Consider the following 18,931-nt stretch of genomic DNA (forward strand, 5'->3'; position numbering starts at 1 on the left):
CTTCACTTTAAAGGAATCCTCCACTCTTGAAATAAATTAACGTTAAATTGTTGAAAATACAATCTAACTTCAAGTTTCGTTGGGAAACATGGAAATATTATTTTTGGGGCCCACAAAACAGGATTTGATTATCGCCTATTTTCGCTTTTAAATTTCCCGGGCACGGCCATATTGGATTTTGTGACGTAATACAGTTGCTCAATTGTTTCACACAAAAGAACCTTCTGCTTACTGACAATAGCGGCAACCTATGACGTCACAGAATCCAAAATGGTGGTGCTCGGGAAATTTAAAAGCGAAAATAGGCGATAATCATCTCAAATTTTTAACACAATGATTTAGATAACTCAACAAAGTAACAAAGGAAATAGGAGGCGTCTGCACGCAGGCTAACTGAAAGACTCACAAAAAACTTATCAGTAAAAACTTTTTCTTTTCTTATTGTTTTATGTTTGACCGCAGTTACGGGTATCTCAAGACAGACAGGAATGAAAGACTTGTGGAGACGCTCTGAGGTTTACCCACAATAGCGAAGAAGTGGGTGAGTTATAGACTCAAAAGTTAAAAGTTAACATGTACACATTATTTCACATTTTTTCCATTGCGCACATTCCACGCATTGACATTCAAATCCTAGCAGTATGCAGGATGCTTGTTCCATCCCTTAGCTCCCACGAGTCTCCTGTAGCTCAGTGTTAGAGCATCCCAACTAGTAATCGGAAGGTCTTAGGTTTGACCCCTGATAGGAGCACTCTGATTTTTTTTCCGAGTATGCCTGTGTCATTTACTGATTAGTACATCTTTCTCATTAACATGTACACTTTCTCAAAGTCCGTTTTCGTCGCTCGTCGGCCACTCTTCGGCGCATAAGAAGACAACTTGAGGCAAGTGAGTCTAGATAACATGATGATACTCAGGCCACTGATACTCACCAAGAGGTAACACAGCAACTGGCGGTGGTTTCTTAATCTGTAATTTATCTATTGACAAACAAACGATCCAATTTAACCACTTCACGAGAGCAAATGTATCAAATATCACGTTTGAACTGTGGATAAAAGGCTTGAATACATGAAAGAATGGCACTCACCTATTGTTGCCAATACCCAGCCTACTGTACCATCCCCACCACAGCAAAGAACACGAAAATCAGAAACGCTTTGGAAGAACTTCAGTCTGAAATACAACACAACGGTTACATGTTTAAACACATCCTACATAAGCCCCTGGCTTCGGAATCCCATTGTAATCTCTAGTCTGTGCTATAATGAAGAGTTACTGTACTATTAAAGCATAAAAATGTTTAGTTTTATTAACAGATTTGATAAGGAAAATTAGCCACCGTAAAGAGATTCGAGTTCTGACGTTTCGAGCGTTAGTTCTTCGTCAGAGCGAATCGAGTAATTGTGGGTTTAGTATGTGTTTATATAGTGAGCAGTCGAGCTACTCTATTGGTTGGAGCATCAGTAACGTGGAAAACAAGAATAAATTAGTCGAATGAAAAACATTCGTTGATTCCGTGGGGATTAAGAGTGCCAATTTGGAAATAAATTTTTGTTCTAAAGTTTTGTGGGTTCCTGTGTTACCATGAAGTAGACAAAGAATTTGACTTAGGGCGCTTACCGTTAGTCAGAACTGGCCGGCCAGACCAGTCTATTTGCAAAGAGAATTCCACTTTTAATCAGCACTGTCCAGCCATATCAGTTTATTTCTACATAGTATGCATAGCAGTGATGGGTTTTAAGCAAAAACTCTCGAAAGAAGCTTATTTCATTTTCGAAATGACTAGCCCGACCGGCCAGTTTGGTCTTTTGGTAAGCACCCTTAATGATGCTTGCAGGCAAGAAATTCAAAAGACGAGAACCAGTAAATTTTAGGGAGCGTAAACCATATTGGGTGGTATTAACTGAGGCTACAAAAACATATCCATCACATAATTACCGTGTTGAATAGGGATGAACAGAAGAGGTAAATTGTTGTTGATGGATGTCGTGCTTATTCAAGAACAGCCCTTGTTAGTTTGCTCTTGCATGCCCCACTTAATTGTGAGCAGTGCTTATTAGGGGGAGGTTCTTTTGTAGCAAATGCAATAGACATTTCTAACATACCCAGGAGTGGGTCCACCTTCTCCCAGATTGAAAACTTGTCTTGGATTGAGTAAGTACTGGAACTTGTGGAGTAACCTAGTCATTGTAGGAAAAAATAATCATTGATAATAATAATAATAATAATAATAATAATAATAATAATAATAATAATAATAATAATAATAATAATAATAATAATAACAACAATAATAATTTTTTATTAATTAAATAATAATAATAATTCTTTATTAAAATATTCCACACAAATTGCTATTTACAAGTTAAAAGTATATAAAAAAGAGCTATTAAAAAACCTATTCACAATTCATGTAATAATAATAATAATAATAATAATAATAATAATAATAATAATTTATTATAGTGATATTTATTATAGTGATAGTGATATGTCTGCTGTGTTCACACACTCCAGCATTCCTAGCAGTTAATCAATATTTACTGAGTTTAAGTTACAGCAGAAGAAATTGATAAAAGAACAGTGACAAAATTAGATGGTAAACAAAAAGCTTGAGGCAGGCAATTTCATTTTTTTAAACACGTTAATATAAATTGAGCTGAATTTAGAAAATGTCCGCCCTTCATGCTCTATTTCGCTGACAAGAAAAAACAGTGCTTGATGTGCCATTGCAAAGTTTCTTTTGTTTTTTTTTCAGAGAACATCACATGAAATTCCATGAACAAATTTCACTACAGAAACAAAATAAAATGTTTCGGCCATACCTGGCACCCTGTCGGCCGCCACTCTTGGGATTGATGAACACAGCTAAAGGATGGGTACTGTGCAAGGGAGAAATCTGTGAAGACATGAAATTGTATTTTGACTTTACACATTAAAGACTGTAAGTAAGGTACACCTTCCATGTACGTCATGGTTCAATAATGTGCTGTTAGAAATAGCTTAGGCTAGCTTGCAGAACACAGGTTATTTTTTTGCGTTTTACAGGCGAGCGGATCTGAGGGAAGTGTGAGGCGAACGCGGAGCGCGAGTCACGCACAACGGGAGGAGCGCGCCTCGCACTTGCCTGAAAAATGCAAAGAAATAACGCTAGTTCTGCAGGCTACGCTAAGGCTTATTACATGACTGCTAAATTTTTGAGTTTGTGAATAAAATCCTAAAGTGTGACTGGTCTTCAAAATGAAAGCCAGAAAGAAGTATATTTTTCATATTCTGTGGATGAAATCACTGAAAAAGGACCCCCACTATACAATGAACCTTAGCAGCTCTAAAGTTGTTACAACTGAACACAACATTTTTTGTCAAAAATCTTCTGTTAACCTTTGTAGACATGTTTGGGTTTTTTTTTAAAGTACTATATCAACTCCATACTATGCTATTCAAATGCCGGCTATCACGAGGCAGTTTTCTGGGAAATACTGCTTGTGTTGATTTGATGGTTAACAATATTTTTCCAAACTAACCTGCATCGGCATTCCCTCAAAGTTGACATACGAGTTTGCTCTCTTCCTGTGAGCTTCAGGGGTGGAATTTTCTTTTTTTCTGTTCTATAAAATGACAAATCATAAACAAGTAATTACAGAGCCTGTTTTTGAGGTCAGATGAATAGACACGTCTCCAAAAAAAAACTCCATATCTTAGTTTTGCTGTAGATAAGTCCCTGCATAGAACAGAAGCTCAGGGCACCATGACTTTGACAGAAATGTGATGCGAGATGCACGGTTGTCTTTTTTTTTTTTAAGTTTTCCAGATGTAGCTTTTGTAACAGCTACAATATAAGCTTTCCATCACATGATATACACACTGCAACACAGTGGTTACAAGGGTCCTATTACAGACATACCAGACCAGCAGGCGAGATGGACACTGGCGGCAGAATATGATCTCTGTGTTCTCCAAGGTTACACGCCGGACCAACTTGAGTTACACATCTGTTATGAACCTAGAATTAAAAAAAAAATCGTTCAGCCAATGCTAAGTACTGTTTTTAAGATCAATGTCAAAATTTGTAATGTTTCCTCCATAAATTGTGTAGTTCCAGAGAATACCCACGCCCCCATTCTTGTATGGAAAGGGAGGGATAGGTTCATTTTGACTAAGTATCCAGTGGAAAATGGGGATACACCAAGCGATATACTTCCATAGCATTGTTGAAGGCCTTGTCATGACTAACAATAAAGAAAGAAACAATGCAAATAATCACCAATGAAAATAAGTTCAAAGCATTTTGGCCCTTTGTCAAAGTGTTAAAAACAGTTCACATACTTTTTCTAAAACAGAGCATTTTCACACTTCTGTTTATTTATCCAACAATTACATGTATAACAGTAATAATGGCAGCAATCTCTAAGCAGAGAACACTATGCAGTTCCAGAAAATATAGACTACTAACACCCCCTCCCAAAGAAGGGATTTTTTCTAAGACCCACCAACCCCTCCTGAAATTCTGATTTAGCTTTGTGCATTTCTTTAAAATATGTTGGCCTCTAAGCACCCAACAGCCCCCTCCCCCACCCCACTTGGAATTTCAAATCTCTTCTCTGGGGGGTATAGATATTTCTTGGAACTACACACTCCATCATACTGGTGTAATAATTATTATAATTATTATTAAGTGGTTTTCAGAATAGCCCTGGAGCACCAAATCATCAAGTGAAACAGTTACTGGATAAGAATTGAACTCACTGTTACTTGACACCAAGCACAGCGTAGTCCGGTGAGGCAGTTGTTACTCTTGACAGTTTTACCGCACTTGTTACATTTGCCAGGACAGTTCCCTTCCACCCAGTGATGATCCATGCTCTGAAGTTAAAGAGAATTATTATAAATTATTATTATGGATCATGCTTTGGATTGATCATGAGCTTTGATTATAAGGAGAATAACAAATATGCTACTAGGTCCATTTAGAAGCCACTAGGGTAAAACTCATGCTTTAAAGACTTCGGGTTACTTACCATTTTACCACTTCTCCTTGATTGCTTGACATATGTGTTGATACAAGATGCTGGCGCTCTCTGAACACAGCGCTCATGAACTGTGTACTTGCAAACTGCAACATAAACACAATAAGCATTTGAGTCTCCTAACTACATGGTTAAAACGTGCAAGCCAAGTGACTCACTCTATTGATTCTATCTCAGTCTGGTACGGCACGGCGGAAAAACCGCTGATTGGCTGAAACATCCGTTAACTTAGAGCATGCTCTAACACTTTCCGCTGACCATATGCAGGTGCACATGAGTTCGAAAAGGTATGGACATCGCAAACCTGCGATGATTACTGTGGATTTCCCCATCTGGGGACTTCTACTTTTCGTAGTGAATGCGGATTAAGCAAAAGTAAGTATGTTGCAAGTCTTATCCTGGTTTTATCGCTTTCTGCGAGCGTCATTTTTCTTTTGTCGGTTGGAGCCGTTGTTCTGCTGTCGTGTTCATTCAGACTCTGCATGATTTATTTTTTCTGCTGCAGCTACTGGTTTACAGATGACTTGACACAGAAGAATTGAAAGGTAAAGCAAGTTTTCTTTCCAACTTTATTAACAAGTTTCGGGCATTAAATTGCCTGTTATATCTTGACTTGCTTCTGGGAACAGGGCCGTTTGGTTTTCGTTCACCATCTTAACATAAGCTTCATAATAAATAAGCGACGAAATCGACACTATAAGCTAGCTTCATTTTAATATTTAGTGCATGTTGTGAATGTCTGAAAAGCGCAGCCAACCTATGTTTATCCCGGGTATCAGTGAGTCATTTTATTTTTCGTTTGAATATATTTTCTAGCTTGTGTTGTTCATAGGTTCTTTTCAAAAATACATTTTGCAATGGCGCGCAAAAGAATCTGATATGATAGATACACTCGCTTTTTTTTGTTGTTGTTGCTAATATTGAAATAAACTAATGGCTTGATTTTCAAAGAGTTTGAAATGTATAAATCTTTAGCAAAACTTTTCTGACCTGAAGACAGGCTTTTTTACAGTTCAGTTACATTTATAGTTAAGTTAAGTTTTAAGTATCGTGGGAAAACTACGTTCTTTTCCTTTGTACATCCAAAATATATGTATGTAAATTGAATTTTGTAAATGAAACCTTAAGCTGAGTAGTTGGAATCGACAAAAGTTCCATCAAATCAATGGTGTTCATAACCTACATATTGTAAGTTGGTCCACTTGAGAATTAAATGTCTATTTATCAGTAGATCAATCACTTTATGTGAGTGTCACTAAGTTTAAAAAGTAGCAGTTATACACCTCTAAATGTTACAATAAAATAAATTGCAAATTTATATTAAAGTTCAGCTACATTGGCAGTACCAGTTCATATTAATTTCAACTTTAAAACAATATTTTAAATCCTGCTATGTTGTCGCAGATCAATGTGTTACAACAAATTGGGACAACAGCACGGTTAAACTGATTGACAGTTACATTTTAATGTTTGTTGTTCTTATATTTCTGTTTATGCTCATGCCTTTATTACTAAGGAAGATTGATCTTTATTGTTACTGCTCTCATTACCGACAGGCAAACACCACCTATCTGTGTGTGGCTTGATGTTGGGTCAGCCCCCCTTTGGTCCTGCAGACCCTTCCACATGTGGAACACACATGGCCACTGTGAACATTTACTGTTACTGCTTCAGATCTGTTGGAGGTTGCAGGTTTGGAATTTCTGTTGCTGTACTGAAATAAATCTGCCTTTTTTTCTTGAGTTCAATAACCACACAAATAGTTCAAAAACCACACATCAGTTCAGTGACAGTAGACCTTAAAATTAGAAGATTTTCTTTTCAGTTAAATTCAATAGTTCAATAACCACACAACCAGTTCAAAAACCACGCATCAGTTCAGTGACAGCAGATTTAAATATTAAAAGAGGAGTTTGGAGAGGGCTTTAGTGGGGTGAGGTCCACATCTAGAGCCTGCAGAAAGAACAAATAAAACTAAATAGTATCTATATATTACAAGCATTGTCAACAAGTTTACATTCTTTTGAAAATCCATTGCCCTCTTACCCAATGTTTTTCTCTATAACCATATTTGGCATATGTTGGTCAATAATGCAGCCTGCTTTGGTACTTATGTCCGCTTCTTGCTTGTCAATGATGCAGATTATTTGCTCCGCTGACAACCTTGTAATAATCTAGAAGCCCCAATGGCACTATGAAAAAACAATTTTTCCTTCCTGTCTGTGTATTCATATTATTCTGATTTGATATCAGCTGTGCAATAATGCAGTGCCTTCTTGTTTTTAACTAGCTCTCTTTCTTGCTCTGCAAAATTGCTAAAGTTTCCAAAGTTTATCTTGTTTGTAAGTTTCATAATAGTTCTATTCAAAGAAGGTTCAAAAAACCCATAAACATACCAAACACCAACTCTATCTCACCTTACTCATCAAATACAAAGGAAAAAATAAATCGATATATATCAATGTATATTATGTTATATTAATAGGGTTTTTATGTTATACTATTATGGTTTAAATGAAATTTTTTGGGACTAAATGTTTTAAATAATTACTGGTTGATTAAACTATTTTCTTTTCTTTTATTTTAGAGATTTAAAAGATTACTCAATAGGAAATTGACTGGCAAATCCCCCACAGCAGTGATGCCAACTCTCCCGCTTTTGGCGGGAGACTTACGCTTTTTTGCCTCATCTCCCACTCTCCCTCTTTGGTACAAAAATCTCCCGCTTTTTACGTCCACTATAAATATTGAATACTTATTGAATGAGTGAACGCTGACTACGGCTTGTTTGTTTTCGTTGAACGAGAAAGAAATGTTGGAATTACGGTAGAACGGTTAAGTTCCCTGCCCCTCCCCCCCCCCCCCCCGCCACTGAAGTCCCAAATATAGCCCTAATTTCACAGCCCGCGGAGGCTCTTCGCTGTTGCTGACACGGTTCTGCTAGCTGGCCCTGAAGATTTGTGGACGTCTCCCGATTTTTGAACTCCGTGAGTTGGCATGTATGCCACAGGATATGGCAAGGAAGAAGCAAATGATAAATTGAAGAAAGTGATTAAAGACTGAGAACAATAACATGTGATGGCAGTTCTATTACATGATTTATTACAAATTTCTTTGTCTAATGAATGCTTGCTGATTAAAATTTATTGTTTTCACAGTGTGATTTTTTATGATAATGTAGTCACATGGTCTAAAATTTGGTCGGCCAAGCGGTCTAGCTGACCAGCCATAAGTCGAAGCTGGGCAGCCACTCACTTGGCCTCCACTACAGTTTTTTTCACTTTTTTCACTTTTAGTTTTAATTGCTCTTCTTGGCTTTGGATTTTTGCTACCAGTGAGAGTAGTTTCCTCTCCCTTTACGTTTCCCTCCAATTAGTGTGTACCTTTCACTTCTCGGGAGGCTTGTACAGTTCATGGTTGGTAACCCAAGGATCCTGGTCCAGAAAGTCAAGGTGATTTTTGCACAGAAATGTACCCAGGCTGTAGTGAGGCAACTCATTCAAAACATTGGTCAACCTTCTCGGACAGGGCGTGAAGTACGAGCTGTTACTACAATTTGTTTCACCCTTAAAGCAGCAGCTTGTTTCATTTCGTTCTTGAAGCCGTTTTACATGGTTTCAGCGAAGCCAAACTGACCTTGTAAAGCCACAAACAACTGCTTCTTGGCCAGTTATTAGGCCAAGTGTACCGGGACACTGGGGCTGTACTCGCACAAATTTTCCATTTGGAATTGGGTATTTACAGCTCGCTTATTTAACCCATTACGCAAGTTAAAAATCCCAAATAGTCGGATTTAAAGGGCTGTTTTGCCGGCTTTTTTAAAATTAGTGACGGTTACCGGCGACGATTGTGGCGGGAAAAATGTAAACACCCGCGGCATCAGATATTCCCGGGCTTAAACCGGACGTCGTACGATGGAAGGTCATGCAAGAGCCGCAAATTGTCGCGGAAGAGAAAGGTTTATTGAACCTTATTTTATTTCTTGCCGTTAATTTGAACTCGTAATGGGTTTACATCGTAGGTGATTGCTCAAGCTGTTGTATTGTTCAGATCTCAGATCAACTGAGATGGCTTGCACGAAGACCATGCATTGTCGTACGATGTGCCTCGAGCTCACCGACGGAAAGAAATATGAAAATGTGTATGTTCGCCTTTCGCGATTTTTTTTCGCCTTCAGTATTTTGTTCCCCAGTTCTTAACGTTTGTGTACCTCATTTTATAGCCTTAAGTATTCCAAAACATTCTTAAGTTTTTAAATTTTGTGTTGTGCGCTCACTGTCGAGAACCTGACGTTCAGTCAAGTAAGGTCGCGTGTTTCGACGAAGAAAAGAGGCCTTTAATTTACTGCCAAAGTTATGAAAACTGCGATACTCCTTTTCGAGGAATCCTATTTCATGAATATTAAATTACTTTTGCATTGCTTGCCGTATCTGTTGAGTTATAGTAGTGATAATTTTGTAATTTTTCAAGCTTTGATGAGCCGCTGCGGACAGGTCAGCGGATAGTAAAAATACCAGCGAAATAAGCAGCCAATCAGCGGTTTTTCCGCCGTGCCGTCTGGTACCTAACACTCATAAAGCTTAGCCAAAACCAAACTTAGGACATTCCCTTGTTGTTAATATTTAACCTTTTCGACACAATAGTGAGAACGTCACTACTTGGCCCCATTAGCACTTGTGCTATAAACACTGCCAAGGGTAAATGAAAAAGTTGTTATTGTTATTTTTGCTACTTGATGAACATGAAGGTCATGAGAATGAAGAAAAGGATCATCAAAGGATCGTCATCAGAAGAAATCTATCCATGGATGGACAACAGTTGATTTTGGACTCCAGCAAGCAGACAAGTTGGTTTATGAAAGTACAGTCGAAACCTCCCATAAGCAACCACCCATAATGCTAAGACTGAGTGGTCACTTACAGGAGGTGGTCGCTTATGAGAGTCGAACCACAACGAGTCTCTTCCAGGAACAGGTCTGACGTGTACATCTACTTATTTGAAGAGAATTTATTGCACTGAGTAGTGTAGTACATGCATACAGTGAACATGGAGATCAAAGCATGTGTAAAGTGGTCGCTTACAAGAGGTTAAAAACAATGAAAAATTATAATGCCCTCACCTCAAAAGGTGGTTGTAGTCGCTTACGAGAGGTTCCAAGTATAGGGCTTGATTGGGAAAAATTTGGTGTTTTGGATAGGTGGTCTTTTATGGGAGGTGGACACTTATGAGAGGTGGTCGCACATGGAGGTTTGACTGTATGTTGGGGAGACTGACAAGATATTGTACAATTACAAATCTCAAGGAGAATGTGAATGATTTTGATTACCGGTACTTCATTTCTTAAAGAAAACTGTCCATAACATTTTCACCAGCACAAAATGTGTTTATCGCCTTCACTTCTGTTTAACAGCTTATTTGAATGACACATGGATGTCACACATTGCTAATTACAAAGATTCACACCAATGTCAAATGACTTACATAAACACTGAAGCCCTTGCTTGCGTCCAAACCCATTCAGCACGTTATGGCACATGTTACAATATGCAGGCCTGCTGAAGTACTTTTGCCGCCACTATATGAAGATAATGCAGGAAAACATAAAATTAGTCTGGAAGACAACAAGGAAATCTATTTAGATGGGTACAGCACAAGGCATGTCACATATAAACAACCCTCTGATTAACTACTGAAACGGGTGCACTTTACTGTGGAAAAGACAGAACAGCCAGTGATAACCATGGCATGATTACTGCCAAATAACTGCAGGCTAACTACATAGTTTACTTGATTTTATTCAACTGTGATTAAATTACAACAACCAACACCTAAAACTATGTTGTTCTTTCTTAGTTTTTTCTTGTTGAAAAAATTAGCCAGCTGTGATCAAATTGGGCAATTGTTACCACCTGATAACCACTGTCCAATTTTGTATCATAACATGTTTTCTCCAATAAGAACGCACAGAAATTAATCAGTGGATTATAATTACCACTTATTCACAACACAAAACGAAATGACACTTTAAAAATTAAATAAACATTCTGACTTTCAATATTTTAATAAAACACTTATTGTATTTTAGTAACAACAAAAAACTGGTTCAGAGACATGTTCTGTTGTGAATGAAGGCATGAAAAGAGGAAAATCTAGTGGCATTTAGAGCAACACCTCTTCAATTACCTGGTGCTGGCCATCATCTCGTATTTGCTACAGATAATGAAAAGAACATCTTAGTACCACAATAATAATAACAATCTAAATGTAAAGCTCAACCCCTGCTTGCAAAGCACACCTCTCATAAGTAAATAACAAACTGCAGTCATGTCATTTTTTTTAAATCAAAAATTATTATTTTGTTTTAAATGTATGTTAATTATTTACTTAAACCAGACGTTCCGCTATAAAAGGGCAAGCCCTTCCTTCGTTTCATCCCTCTGCGGTCGTGAGATGCAAATTTAGACGCTGTTCAGTCGTGGCAAGTTGTTAACTCAAGTGCCCTCTGAAAAATATGCCTTAAAATTTTATAGTATCACCACAACAATATAAGATATCAAGTTCTAATTTGTTAACAAGGGTTATTATGAAAACTAAGCCAATTTTATCCGTAAAAGCCGAAGAAAAAGACAAATGTTGTTTGTCAGCTGTTTATGCTTTGATGGTTGATTGACAACTGACGGTGAGAATGGCCTGGCCAGGCCCCTTTTATACCGGAACTTCCTGTTTATCAAAAATACATGTATATAACTGTACACATTTGTGTACCACCTGTGAACTGATGGATACTGAAGCATCTGAAAACATTGTCTTCAGCTAACCTTAAAAGTTTTGTAATTTTTCTCATCTTTTTAAATTTTGCAATTTCATAGCAGTTTCATAAGCCTGGTCAATAAATGAACGAGGAAATTACATTGTTTTGTCCATGACACAAATGTACAGTAGTTCCTGTCAATGTGGTGAGTCATTCAGTTGTGGGATCCAGTGTTCACAAGATCAATGGCAAAAAGGTGACACTTACCGTCTCCAAACCAAGCAATACTCTGAGAGGGATTGTGGTGAGTCCTCCTTTAATCCACTCATCTAAAGATATTTGTCCATCAGCATCATAGTCCAGCTCTACCAACATGTCTTGCAAGATCTAACATGTAGAATGCAGTATCATTAACATGCTCTTGAAACAAGATCTAACATAACAAGATCTAACATAATTGTGTTTGACATAGAAAGAAAGAATTCCTTATTGCGTTTGGAGTTGACATTGTATGGGACAATCCATTAACGAATGAATGAATGGATCTTGGGATGCATATCTGGCACCCCCCACAGATTTTGCAGGGGCAGATGACATCATCACCAACTTGGCAAAGAAGAGAGAGCCTGGGATCAAGATCATCGAATGCAATCCGTAATCTTTGATTATTACTGGTTTATATCATAGCATTACCAGCATGTCCCACAAGCCATTACATACATGTAACACAGCATTACCAACATGTCCTGCTTTTTTCTGTTATATACCACAGCATTGCCAAAATTTCCCTCAATCTGTTACACAACACGTCTTGCTAGCTATTATTATAACATATCACAACATTACCAACACACCCAGCAAGACCTATTATAAACCACAGCAATATCAACATTCACTGCAAGCTCAGTAAATATATATGTACCACATCATCACCAACCTGTCATACAAGCTTTGTTGTACATGTATACTCCCAACAAAGTATTAGATGTTCAGCAACTGAAGATACTTCTTGTATTACAGCTTTTCTAATGCATGCTGCGACATCTGCAGCTGTATTATATTCCCCAGTATTCACAGCGATTACTTATTAAAAAACCCCAGCACATCTGCATTAATTACTATCATATCTAAAATAAACGATGTCAGGAACTCTTCCACGCAGTGGACATCTATTAAAAATATATTTTACCTTCAGCAAAATTATTGGTGTAAACTGATATTTCCTTTATACTTAAAACAGAACTTGAGACTAACAGTTGCCAACTAGTCACAGACTAGTAAAAATTCAGTTTTGGCTAGTACATGTAGGTTTTGCATTTTCATGAGCCATTTTGTTGACAAGTGCGGGAGATTTTTTCTTAATACATGTAATTATTACACTGACTTGTAACTTAAAAATTTCTGAGTGTCTATTTCATAAAACAAAGTAGTAAAACTGCTACTGGGCTACTGAGCTAAGAAGTTAGTCTGGAGTCCTGCAATTCTGCCATTTCAATGTCCAAACCATACAGTATTCAGTCAGCCATTGAACGAACAAACTGAACAATTCCCAGCCAAAAAAAAAAAAATGTACATTTGTAACACACATTCTACTCACTGGCTTGAGTTCTGTCACATCCCAACCAAGATACTGTGCCACGCTCATCATCTGCTGTGTAATACATTCTAATTCCTTCAATAAGACAAAAATTATCAACAGGATGAGTAAAACGAAAATTGTCAAATATACTGCCAATACCATTGTTGTAAATTCTTCCCAGGATACATTTTTTCACACATTTTACTTTGTCTAAATACTGGAGATAAAAATTAAACCAGCCTGTGGTTTTAACACTGATCTCTGTTTTGGTTATATTTTAGGGCTTCAATGAAGCAAAAACCTGCCACAAGACATCAGCAAAAATGCTACTCTTACAATTTTGCATTTTGTTCATAGCGTTCCCCATCTTTTGAATAATTGTGCTGTTGGCAATCTTAGCTTGTTTTAATAACGTTCAAAAGTAGCATTAAGATGTACAGGTGTTTTGATTTGTGGCTTACAGAAGCTTTCAACCTGTCTTACGTAAATCACACAAAATTAAAAGATTAAAAAACCCACAACATCTAATTATACATATAAATTACATGTATAAGCTAGTCATAAATTATGCACCGCAAACATTCTCCAAATTTTGTTTTCAGTGATGTACTCCTCCCCTAAGACTCAGTTTAAACCCTTAAAACCCTTAAAACGAAGACACTGAGTGTATTCACCAAATATCTTGAAAAGAGACCTGATAAGCAAGAACTTCACAAAACTGGAATCAATTCAATAACAAAGAAAAATGTGTTATTACTCAAGAAAACCCCATTTCTTTTAATTATGAACAAATGCTGTCCTACCTACAGGTATTTTTTACTGATAAATACTAATCACTTTTCTAAGAGCCAAAAATACAAGTTTTCATTAATATGATGGCACACCCTAATAATATTAATTTTAATCTTATTGCCTGAGTAAAAGCACTCTCCTGTTATTTCAATATAAATAGTCTAAACACACTTACATACAGTAGGTAATAGATCCTAACTGCTTTGTATGTAATTTAGCATTGCGTTATACTGTAGATCCTTCTGTGCAAGCATTTCAATATAAGAAAATATGATTTAAAATAAAGATTAGCAAAAAAGAGACCATGTTTCAAAGACATCCTGACATCCTGCCAGGATAACTTCGAGGTGTAGCCTCTTTTCGCTAATTTTTATTTTAAATTGTTTCTCTAAATCCTTGCTTATTACAAAAAATAATATGATATAAAAAAAATATATTGAACTAATTCAGGTCGTATAGCATGTTATACTGTAAATGAATGGTTGGTTTTATCAACAGAGTTGATAAGGTACGTAATTTGGCTACCGTACAACAATAAACATGAGTCTCTTTAGTTTATAGTGGCAAAATTTACCTTATAAACTCTGTTGATAATTTAGCAAAACATTTGTTTCTACTCCCCACTGATGCAGCACCAGGGTTTGTTTAGAAACTAACCCGCTATACTGTACTATAAATGGTTTGAACTCAGGAGTCATAAATTATCAGTACAGTGTAGGACATTATGATCATCTGGGTGAGTGGATTCCTGAGAAGGACTACAATCACTTGTGAACAACACCACCACAAACAGCCTTTCACAGGACTCAACTTGTTTGAGCAATTTAAGCTTGAGTTAGTGACATGTATTAACTTTTTGGGCTTTCAGGCTGGGCGCTTATTTGAAGGTGCAGTTAATCAAATAAATACGGTGATTTCTCCTTACAATATTAATAATACTTTGATGTGACACAAATTCTCCCAAACTGTACCATTTAAATACATGGATACCAGTAAGGGGAATGAATATACATGTTGATACTGGAGCCAAAATGTTTACACAGTGACTGTAAGGCAGGGGTCCCACTTTACTCTCATCAAATAAAATCTTGTTCAAAAAGTCTCAGAACAATAAATTATAATTATGTTCAAGGTACAGATATTTTTAACCTTGGTAGCAGGTGTCCAAAAAGGGACCGTTATAAATGATTTATTGTGTGCAGTTGAACACATGAATATCAAACAGGAAATGTTTGTGACCACTCAATTTTATGAATTTCTAAGAAGGATATTTGACATGATTCCAGGACGATGAAACATGTGATAATCAACAACAGTGTGCAATGTGGATCTATGAATGTTCTTTACCTGGGAATCGAGGTATTCATTTCCATCACTGTCGTACACTCTGAAAACAACTGAAAATAAATGAAGTTTTGTTAACAACTAAATTAATATTTTATCAAAAATTAATTTTATACAGGGAAGAGGTAATTAGTGCAAGAGTACTAATTGGAAAAACCAATAAATACACTCAGGTATTAATTATTGAAAATGATCTCCTGTCTCGTATGATCTGTGTGTCAACAAACCTAGCTATTTTTATTTTTTCCTTCTGAGTAAAAGACACCATCGTTGGCTTTTTATTCCCATCTGACCAGATGAACTGATAAAATGTTGTTATCAGCCTCTAAATATGTGTTTGGAAAAACAATCTTCTCAAGGTTACATGATACATTTCAAAGAAAAGTTGTCTTTGGGCACTTTCCATTTATTGTTGCTTAGTTGTCTCTGAAAAATGCATGGTGACCCTAAATTTTCTTTTTGGGTTCCAATAGCCCTTGATAAGATGTTTTTTCGCATAGTCAAACTGCAAACTACTCAGACTCCACCCCAGTCGTCTCTGTCAATAAGAAATTCACATGACCAGGGTGTGCGACCCCCACCAATAATGATTTAAGACTAAGAGAGATGACTGGGGGCAAGTAAGGGTCTCACTATCCTTACATTCAAGCTTGTCCTCGACTTTGCCGCCCTCCAGCATGGACAGATAACATGCTATTTCCCTGATGGACACCATGGGTACTGTTTTGGCCTGTGCGTTCACATTCAGCAGGTTAACCTGTTCACTGGACATCTTCTTCCTCTGCGAGCTGGAACGTGGGTGTGCTGGTGGATGCTCATTCGCCACTTTGAAGGCTGCAAAGTAAATACAACACAGATGATTAAAGGGGCTTTGCCATGGAGATTTTTACATTTTGCTTTTGTCAAAACTGTGCTGAAACTTACTCTTTTATTGAAGTTACAGTACAAATAAACGTTGTTGTTGCTGTTGTTGAAAGTGAAACTACATGTAAGTATTTTTTCTTGTTCACGCAAATTCTCCCAGAGCACCAACAGAAAGATTACTTGTAAGTTGTTTTTTTTTTCAAAAGGAAAACAAACCAAAATTGTGTCATGAAAGGTGTTAGTCATCATGGTTTGAAACAAAATGATTAATTTTGAACTATCAAACTAAAACCAGTTTGAATCAACTTTTCCAAGACAAAAAGGAAGGCCTACATCCATTTTCATCTTTGCATCCATGGCCAACAACACTTAGAAATAGTTTCAGTTCACTTAAACATGGTAACTGTTCACAAACCTAGTCAGGGGTATTATTTTAACATAGTCCATGCTGGTTTTTGGACATAAAATTCAAGGACTATTCAAGCACTAAAAACTGAGTTTTCAAGGAGTTTTTAGGTTTCCATTTATGTAAGTGTAACTTTTGGCTTTTCAAAGTGTTACTGAAAACAGATGACATTGACAGTCCCTTAAAACAAACACCCATGCCGTAAAAGGTTAGCTCCCCTAACCATCTTTGCCACGTCAGTGCCTAGAATGAAATGATTGGTCACTTGGCCTTACCAAGTTCCTTTTATAGTGCGGGATTACAATGACCTCTTATGCCTTATTTGTTTCCAATTTGTTTATATTTATTAAATAAATAATCATACATAACAATCATACATAAAGGTAGTATGAAAAACATTTACAGTAAGGTCAAGCTAAACAGACATAAACAGAAATATGGTATTACTGACACATAATAGCTAAACGCAGTACATTTAATAAAACATACACTTTGTTGAAACTAAACTAAAAGAAAAGATAAATGAGAAATAGCAATTATAATGGTAATACGAGAGGGTGATAGTGGCGACCGAGTCAGACTGTTCAAGAAAAGAGATTGCTTGAGATAAAGGGTTGCCATTTTTTTGTTAAAGTCGATGAAAGTGTTATTTTTGGTGGCTATAAATTGTTCTGTGGGGGCTTTTTCATGCAGCTGTAGTTTGTAAAGTTTGAAATCTAAGGATTTCAAAAGCACCTACACCTGTATACATGTAGATGAAATATTTGATCTGTTATGCATGCTGGCATGGCTAAGTGTTTAGAGAAGCTGACTTGTGGTCTGGCGGCCTGCCTCTCAGACCATTAGCATGATATATGATAAATGTTTGACAACATTAATTTTTTTCTGAGTATGCCCGTGTCATTTACTGATTAATACATTTTTTCACCAGGCTTAACATATTCCATCACATTCATTCCATTGCGCATATGCCACACATTGACATTCCAATCCTAGCAGTATGTAGGATGTTTGTCCCATGAACCTAGTTTAATGGCCTTAGCTCCCACGAGTCTCCTGTACCTCAGTGGTAGAGCATTCAAACTACTAATCGGAAGGTTCGACTCCTGATAGGAGCACTGGGATTTTTTTCAGAGTATGTGTGTGTCATTTATTGATTAATACATCATTCTCAACATTAATATAATTGTATTTGTTCTTAACCCGTTAAGCCCCAGTGGTGACCAATATCCAATTTCTCCTTATATCGTGACTGCTTGATTCAACATTTAAGTCCGAAGAATAAACAAAATTATCACCAAAGATGAAATGCTTTGAACTCTGCGTGCTCCTATCAGGAGTCAAACCTAAAACCTTCTGATTACTAGTTTGGACGCTCTACCACTAAGCTACAGGAGACTCGTGGGAGCTAAGGCCATTAAACTAGGTTCGTGGGACAAACATCCTACATACTGCCAGGATTTGAATGTCAATGTGCGGCATATGCCCAATGGAATAAATGTGATGGTATATATATTTTTTCAGTTCAATTGAAAGTACACACAATTTATGCAAAAATGAAAAATTGAAAACCACAGGACACTGGAACATGATTAGCAACGGCATTCCACAGACGTTTCTTCTTTCCAGTCAACTGAAATGGTCTTCATGTAGGCTAAAATCTTACTGTACATTTCAATACCACTAAAAAAGCTCGAAGTCAAAACTTAATGGGGCTAAATGTAATTTAAGCGAGGTTAAACTTGAGACAATGCTGGCCAGCGGTCTACCCCTATAAGCTATGCAGGGCGGTCTGAGGGTTTTCACAAGGCCTCAGTAAATTTGCAGCTCCCTTGTTGATGTCAATCCATTTTGCTCATGTTGTGCTGCATGTACAGTTGCAGAAAAAAGTTTTGCTCTCATCCCTCCCCTCCCTTTAAGTGAGTATTGGTAAGTATTTAATTTTCCACTGAGTTTTCAGTGTAATGGTGCCTGGGTGGTTGCCAATCACAGGATTGCCATGGTTACAGCTGTACCTTTTGCACTCGCTTGCAGCTTCCACACCTTCCCAACACTCATCTATTGGTGATGAGTTTAATCTATTATAATACATGTAACTGTCAACATTGTACTGGCAGACAGGCCACACCTGCAGATCAGTAAGCTACACCCCAGGGTTAGAAACT

At 37.0% G+C, this 18,931-nt stretch overlaps 1 protein-coding gene and 1 long non-coding RNA gene across 4 annotated transcripts in view; one reads left to right on the top strand and one right to left on the bottom strand.

The window, feature by feature from the left end:
• Positions 1 to 18,931, bottom strand: part of LOC146460340 (diacylglycerol kinase beta-like) — a 41,671-nt gene that overhangs the window by 13,538 nt on the left and 9,202 nt on the right. For all 3 annotated transcript variants that reach the window (XM_085088476.1, XM_085088474.1, XM_085088475.1), the window contains 14 exons: positions 16,139 to 16,330; positions 15,500 to 15,549; positions 13,379 to 13,453; positions 12,049 to 12,168; positions 11,214 to 11,240; positions 10,512 to 10,605; positions 5,022 to 5,116; positions 4,750 to 4,866; positions 3,908 to 4,006; positions 3,528 to 3,611; positions 2,829 to 2,902; positions 2,109 to 2,183; positions 1,091 to 1,176; positions 933 to 980 (listed from right to left, as the gene is read on the bottom strand). In XM_085088476.1, coding sequence (XP_084944602.1) covers positions 933 to 980; positions 1,091 to 1,176; positions 2,109 to 2,183; positions 2,829 to 2,902; positions 3,528 to 3,611; positions 3,908 to 4,006; positions 4,750 to 4,866; positions 5,022 to 5,116; positions 10,512 to 10,605; positions 11,214 to 11,240; positions 12,049 to 12,168; positions 13,379 to 13,453; positions 15,500 to 15,549; positions 16,139 to 16,330 — 1,236 coding nt within the window. The remainder of the gene's footprint in view (positions 1 to 932; positions 981 to 1,090; positions 1,177 to 2,108; positions 2,184 to 2,828; positions 2,903 to 3,527; positions 3,612 to 3,907; positions 4,007 to 4,749; positions 4,867 to 5,021; positions 5,117 to 10,511; positions 10,606 to 11,213; positions 11,241 to 12,048; positions 12,169 to 13,378; positions 13,454 to 15,499; positions 15,550 to 16,138; positions 16,331 to 18,931) is intronic.
• On the top strand, positions 5,335 to 8,814 carry LOC146460341 (uncharacterized). The gene is made up of 4 exons (XR_014857704.1): positions 5,335 to 5,405; positions 5,536 to 5,575; positions 6,587 to 6,722; positions 7,618 to 8,814. It is a non-coding gene; the product is annotated as an uncharacterized LOC146460341 (long non-coding RNA).

This window comes from Pavona decussata, unplaced genomic scaffold, assembly GCF_977016875.1.
Source record: "Pavona decussata unplaced genomic scaffold, jaPavDecu1.1 SCAFFOLD_214, whole genome shotgun sequence".
Taxonomy (NCBI): Eukaryota; Metazoa; Cnidaria; class Anthozoa; order Scleractinia; family Agariciidae; genus Pavona; species Pavona decussata.